Source organism: Lathyrus oleraceus, chromosome 4 (assembly GCF_024323335.1).
Source record: "Lathyrus oleraceus cultivar Zhongwan6 chromosome 4, CAAS_Psat_ZW6_1.0, whole genome shotgun sequence".
Classification (NCBI taxonomy): Eukaryota; Viridiplantae; Streptophyta; class Magnoliopsida; order Fabales; family Fabaceae; genus Lathyrus; species Lathyrus oleraceus.
Genome location: NC_066582.1, coordinates 232,172,049 through 232,179,393, shown reverse-complemented (window position 1 = coordinate 232,179,393; position 7,345 = coordinate 232,172,049). Strand labels below are relative to the sequence as shown.

At 36.7% G+C, this 7,345-nt stretch overlaps 1 protein-coding gene across 1 annotated transcript; it reads right to left on the bottom strand.

Annotated features, from left to right (window-relative positions):
* Positions 1-6,641: 6,641 nt before the first annotated feature.
* LOC127136818 (eukaryotic translation initiation factor 4 gamma-like) lies at positions 6,642-7,118 on the bottom strand. The gene has a single exon (XM_051063338.1). The coding sequence runs from the start codon at positions 7,116-7,118 to the stop codon at positions 6,642-6,644; it is 477 nt and encodes a 158-aa protein (XP_050919295.1).
* Positions 7,119-7,345: the final 227 nt, after the last annotated feature.

Below are 7,345 nucleotides of genomic sequence, written 5' to 3'. Positions count from 1 at the left end.
TGAAGCCAGAATGTCCTACGGTCAAGCAGAAATTGAGAAGAACTCGTCCAGATATGGCCATAAAGATCAAAGAGGAAGTCCAAAAACAGATTGATGCAGGCTTACTTATCACGTTTGAATACCCTCAATGGTTGGCCAACATAGTGCTTGTTCCCAAGAAATACGATAAAGTTCGAATGTGTGTCGACTATAGAGATCTAAACAAGGCGAGTCCAAAGAATGATTTCCCATTACCACATATTGACATGTTGGCTTACACCACAGCTAAATTCAAGGTCTTCTCTTTCATGGATGGATTCTCTGGATACAATCAGATTAGAATGACACCCAAAGATATGGAGAAAACAACATTCATCACACCATGGGGGACATTCTGCTACTGAGTAATGCCTTTCGATTTAAAGAATGTTGGTGCAACATATCAAAGAGCCATGACAACTCTCTTCCATGACATGATGCATAAAGAAATTGAATTATATATTGATGACATGATTTCTAAGTCCAGAACTGAAGAAGAACATGTGTAATATTTATTGAAGTTATTTCAGTGCTTGAGAAAATATAAACTCCGCCTAAATCCCAACAAGTTCACTTTTGGTGTTCGATCAGGGAAGCTCTTAGGTTTCATTGTTAGCCAAAGAGGAATTGAAGTTGATCCCGACAAAGTAAAAGCCATTCAAGAAATACCCGCGCCTAAAACTGAAAAGCAAGTGAGAGGATTTCTCTGACGTTTGAACTACATCTCCAGATTCATTTCTCATATGATTTCTACTTGTGGCCCTATATTCAAGCTTCTTCGAAAAGATCAAGGTTGTGTTTGGATGGAAGATTTCCAAAAAGCTTTTGATAGTATCAAAGAATACTTGCTTGAGCCTCCCATTTTGAGTCCTCTAGTAGAAGGAAGGCCTCTAATTATGTATTTGACTATATTGGAAGATTCCATGGGTTGTATGCTTGGCCAACAAGATAAAACAAGTAAAAAAGAGCACACCATTTACTATCTGAGTAAGAAATTCATAAATTGTGAGTCTCAATATTCTATGCTTGAGAAGACTTGTTGTGCCTTAGCTTGGGATGCTCGTCATCTCCATCAATATATGTTGAATCATACCACTTGGTTAATATCCAAAATGGATCCAATCAAGTACATGTTTGGAAATCTTGCTTTGACTAGAAGAATTTCTCGTTGGCAGATGCTTTTGTTAGAATACGATATTGAGTATCATACCTAGAAAGCCATCAAAGGGAGTATATTGGATGACAATTTGGCTCACCATCCCATTGATGATTACCAATCTATCAAGTTTGACTTCCCGGATGAAGATGTGATGTATTTAAAGGAAAAAGATTATGATGAACTGTTGTTAGATGAAGGGCCAGAGTCGGGGTCCCGTTAGGGATTGATATTTAATGGAGCTGTTAATGCTTACGGTAATGGAATTGGGCCCATCATTGTTACTCCTCATGGTTCCCACATTCCTTTTACCGCAAGGTTAACATTCAATTGTACAAACAACATGGCAGGGTATGAGGCTTGCATTATGGGTATCGAAGAAGCTATCGACTTGAGAATCAAGATTCTGGATATGTATGGAGACTTGGCTTTGGTAATCAATCAGATCAAAGGAGAGTGGGAAACTCTTCAACCCGGTTTAGTCCTGTATAAAGATTATGCAAGGAGGTTGTCAACCTTCTTCAATGAAATTGAGTTCATCATATTCCCCGTGAAGAAAATCAAATAGCATATGCATTAGCCACTTTGTCCTCTATGATTCTTGTGAACCGGTGGAATGATGTGCCGAAAATTAATGTTATGCTCCTTGAGATACCCGCTCATGTGTTTTCAGCAAAAGAGGTCAAAGATGATAAGTCGTGGTATCATGATATGAAATGCTTTATTCAAAAGCAAGAGTACCCACTTGGGGAATCGAACAAAGACAAGAAAACTTTGAGAAGATTGGCTGGTAACTTATTTTTGAATGATGATATGCTATATAAAAGAAATTTCGACATGGTCTTGCTCAGATACATGAATAGACACGAAGCAAATATGTTAATGAAAGAGATTTATGAAGGGTCCTTTGGTACTCATGCCAATGGACACGCAATGGCGAAGAAAATGTTAAGGGCATGATATTATTGGTTGACAATGGAGTCTGATTGTTGCAAATATGTGAAGACATGTCACAAATGCCAGATCTATACCGACAAGATTCATGTACCTCCAACTCTTCTCGACGTTATTTCTTCACTTTAGCCTTTCTCCATGTGGGGAGTTGATATGATTGGAATGATTGATCCCAAAGCTTCGGACGAACATCGTATCATAATAGTGGCCATTGACTATTTTACCAAATGGGTTAGAGCAACGTCATATGCCAATCTCACCAGGCAAGTGGTTGTCAGGTTTATAAAAAATCAACTAATCTGCCGTTATGGTGTTCCAAGCAAGATCATCACTGATAATGGATCAAACTTGAACAATAAAATGATGAAAGAGATGTGTGCAGACTTCAAAATTGAACACCATAACTCTTCTCCTTATAGACCCAAGATGAACGGTGTTGTCAAAACTGCAAACAAGAACATAAAGAAGATTATTCAAAAGATGGTTGTGACTTATAAAGACTAACATGAGATGCTCCCTTTTTCTTTGCATGGGTATCGCACATTCGTCCATACTTCAACAGGGGAAACTCTTTTCTCTTTGGTATACGGCATGGAAGCAGTGCTCCGGATAGAAGTTTAGATCCCGTAAATGAGAGTCTTGATGGAAGTTGACTTGTCCGAGGATGAATGGTGTCAGAGCAAGTATGATCAATTGAATTTGATTGAAGAAAATAGGATGACAACATTGTTCCATGGTCAGTTGTATCAGCAAAGAATGAACAGAAATATTTTGACAAAAAGGTTTGACCTCGCGTATTTAGAGAAAGGGACCTCGTGCTTAAGAAGATCTAATCTTTCATTTTTGATTCTAGGGGCAAGTGGACTCCTAATTATGATGGCCCATATGTTTTCAAGAAAGCCTTTTCTGGTGGTGTATTAATTCTTGCGACTATGGATGGTGAGGAGCCCCCTCAACCTGTAAATGTTAATATAGTCAAGAAATACTTCGCCTGACAAAAATAAAAGAATAGATCGCTAAGTTGAAAACCCGAAAGGGTGGCTTAGGCAAAAATTGAGCGTCTCGTTGGGCTAAAAACCCGAAAGGGCGGTCTAGGAAAAAATTAGAGACATAAACAGAAATAATCATCCTGGTAGATCGAAAACCTGAAACAGAAATCTAGGCAAAAGTTAGGGATAATGGCAAGTAACTGCATCATACCATATTGGATAATCTAAGGCGACCTTATCCATCAAGAGTTCTCAATCAAATGGCTCTCAATTGAAAGCTCAAGAATGTTTGGAATTCAAAAGTTGTTAGGGAGAATAGTGGTCATCGTATTTTAATGTAGCCTTTTCCCTTTAATTACCATTTTCCAAATTTTGTAAATGATCCATGGAATCACGCCATTTGCTGATTACCATTCCTTCAATAAAATTTGAGAATTTATATATTTATTTGCAATTCTTATTTTATTATATCTTGTAAGATTTCATTTTTACTTTTGGTAGCAAGTCTTGAAACAAAAGATTTTTTTTGATAGAAATGTGTATGTTTGCCTTTAATTTGTGAATATAAGAAGGAATATCAACAGTTTCTCCAAGAAAGGTTAAACCACAAAATGTAAGACTACATGTTTTTGTGATCTACCTTGCAAGTATCCCCAGATGATGGATCTTTACTTCAAATTTCTATGACATGTTAAGGTGTATGGCTCAGTATCCCCCAGTTGATGTCTTTGGGACTTAACATTCTCCCAATGAAGTACTAAAACGAATTCCTCAACCAAGCTTTGATTTAGGTTTCTCCAGTTTAGTGTGGGTTTCTTCCCCAGCAGAATACATAATTTAGTTCATCCCCAGTTGAATACGAAGCATGGAACCCCCAATGAAACGAATTTCGTGTGGTTGTCCTTTTTTATTGGACAAAGATTATCTAGATTTATCCTCGATGTTGTTTATCGCCAGTGATGGTTAGCCGAATATTCGGTTATATTGTGATGTTTATTTCATCACCAGTTTAATTGTTGTGTCTGTTTTGTCATCATAAACATAACACGCATACATGCATACATAGATCATGTGTAGCTAAATTCATAGTCATATTCATTTCGCATATTCTTGATGTGATTACTTCACCTTGGTTGTGTTTCTCCATAAGTGATACTTTTCTTTTCTCCAATAGAGTTGTCAATCTTAAGTAGAAAGTGTATATCATTTCTATTTCCCCATAGAGTTATCCCTCATAGAAGAATTTTCTTTTTCTTTCCTTTTCATCCATGGATCAGACAAATCCCCTGTTGGGTTTCGTTCCTCGTTGGGTAGTGTCTTGTTTGACAATTTCTTTCTAGTTTACTCCTAGATTGAACTTGGTCTCTGACAATTTTAATGATTGAGTCTCTCTAGGCTATGAAACCTGGATTGAGAGTGCATTTATTTTTCACCTTTGAATACTTTGTCCCCTTGGGAAGAATCTATTGGTGGTTCCCCATTGAAGAAGAAATTTATTACTTTGTCGAAGATTATTACAAGTGTTTTATCTGCTTCATGCAATGTAAACCATAGCTAATTGCAGATTCCCCAGTAAGACTGTTATCAAATTATGGTTATCTCCCCAGTAAATGCCGGTGAGAAGTTTGATGAATATCCATACAGATGAATTTCTCTTTATTTGAGACATCCTTTAGCAAATTAACTGACCCGCATCTCTTTAAAGATCCTCAGTGAAGTTATCAATTTAAAAAATGGTTACCCTTTTAGGAGCTTGTTTGCTTATCCTTTTCAAGTGGAAGACTTAATTAAAGAAGAAACTGAGACCCGTTCGTGGTTTATGACCAGAATCGTGGGGAGGTTTATTACCCTTTTCAAGTGGAAGACTTGATTAAAGAAGAAACTGCGACCCGTTCGTGGTTGTTGACCCGAAGCATTGGGGAGGTTTATTTTATCCTTTTCAAGTGGAAAACTTTGAAGGTAGAGAAAAACAAGAAGAGGGGGTTTGAATTGTTTTCACGGGCAATGAATTTTTTTGGAAACACTACACAGACAAAGATAATAACAAACAACACATAAATTTATCCTGGTTTGCTTGAAAATCAAAGCTACTCCAGTCCACCCGACCAAGGTGATTTCGCCTTAAATAAAGACTTAATCCAATAATCTAGAAAGATTACAACAAATGTCTAAGAGTACACTGATCTCTTAGCCCTCTTAAGTCTACCGACTTCACAAGTCACTTGAGGAAATTTACAACAACTATTTTAGAATTACAAGAAAGTGTTTAGTACTTATAGATAAGTAATATGAATATAGTAAGAACAATGATCAATGATCACACTTAGAGTAATAACTCGTGTGAAAACGTAAAATAATAATTTAGTGTATGACTTGATTTTGATGTGCAGAATTATTATGCAATAGCTTCGTGTCTTTGTATGATGATAGTTGGGCCTTTTATAGTGCTTGGAGATGATACCATTGAATGGAGCATTGATGCTGATTTCTTGACAATTATGGGACTTAATGACATTAATTTTAGTATCCTTTCCATAGCAGTTTTGGAGAGTATTCAATATTATCCATATAGAGATTCATACCATATTTGGAATACTTCTTTGTTAAGTTCTTGATTTTGATTTGTTTGGCGTGATTCAGAGTGCACGGAATTCAGATTCTCTTCTCATATCTTGTATTCTTCAGATAGTTGTCTATTGTGTCTTCTTCAGAAGTTCTTGACTGATATCCAATTAGACAATCTTCTGATGTAAGGATCTTCAAAGTTTTCATATGTGGGATCCTTCAGATGTCTTAAGATGCAGAGTTTCCAGAGTCTTCAGATGACAGATTCTGTGGGTGATTCTTTTACACATTGTTGTCTTCAGCATCAGAATAGATACCTTTAACTCTGAGTTAGCTATTCTGGACTTTGTGTTACATCATATGTTGTTTCATCAAATTCATTTTTCGTTAGAGTCCTGCACACTTAGAGAATTTTATTAGGGTACTAAAATGTTTCACTCTTTGTTATCATCAAAACTTAGAGATAAATTGAAGAACCAAAATCTTGTTCTAACAATCTCCCCCTTTTTTATGATGACAAAACTTCAGACTGTTGATGAAATAATGATACTTCACAATAATTAAAGGAAAATAAATTCAGAGTCATATATATTATGACTCCCCCTGAGATAAGCAAGCTCCCCCTAAATCTGATACTTAGAGAGTTTAGAGTTTCTTCCTAGAGCCTCTTATGTTGCTTAGCTTGTTTCCCAGATGTTTAATTTGATACTTCCTGTAAGAAAACTTAGACTACGCAATAGATTTAAAGTTTTAGGATGTAAGCAGTGCATTATGAGAATCAGATATTTATTTCATCAGAAGGTTATTTATTTATTTATCCCCTTTTTTTTTAGACTAAAAAAGACATAACCGAGAAAAACATATAGTGCAAAACAAAATTTCATTTAGATAATATGAGAGAAGTACATATAAGAAAAACCATAGAGGCCAAAACACATAAAACATAAAGACTAAGGTGCCTAAGGGTTTGGAGGAGGAGGCATCCTCTGAAGCAGCTGGGTGAGAAGATTCTGGATGTTGGAGTTAACTGAATCTTGCTTGTCGAGTCTGGCTCTCACAAGTTGTTGTTCCTTCTGAAGTTCTTCCAGAATTTGGAGCACCAACGGAGCGATGCCATATGTCGAAGACTCACCTCGAGTCAAAGCAAATTCATTTGACTTAGCAGCTTCCTCTACAGTAATATGTGTTGCTTCTTTAGCGTCAGCCTTAGCTTTAGCTTCAGCTTCAGTAGCAGCAACCTCAACAACCTCTTTTTCTTCGGCTTCCTTTCTCGCCTGCTCTTCAGCTTCCAATATTGCCTTTTCTTTAGCTTCCTGGCGTGATTTCTCTTCATCTTCTTTGGCCATGCATGCCTCTAGTCTCTCCTCAGCTTCTCTGATATAGTCATTTTTTACTTGTTTAAAGAGTCCTTTCAGCTTGAAGACCTCATATGTCATCCATCTGAGAAATCCATTCCAATGATTCCTTACTTCAGAAGGATTATCACTTAGGCTAGATTGTTTAGACAGTGTTTTGAGCTTCACAGCTGAAGATTATCAAAATAAAGCAAATGACTCTTCCAGGGTTGGGAAGGTTGGTTTAGGTTCAGATGATGGATTAATGGGTTCATATGAAGTGTGGGTGGTTTTAGTAGGAGGTTCAGAGAATTGTTCAGTTAGGGGAT

Excerpts from the sequence above, each read along its gene's own strand:
- LOC127136818 (XM_051063338.1), bottom strand. The coding sequence starts at position 7,118 with ATGACATATGAGGTCTTCAAGCTGAAAGGACTCTTTAAACAAGTAAAA.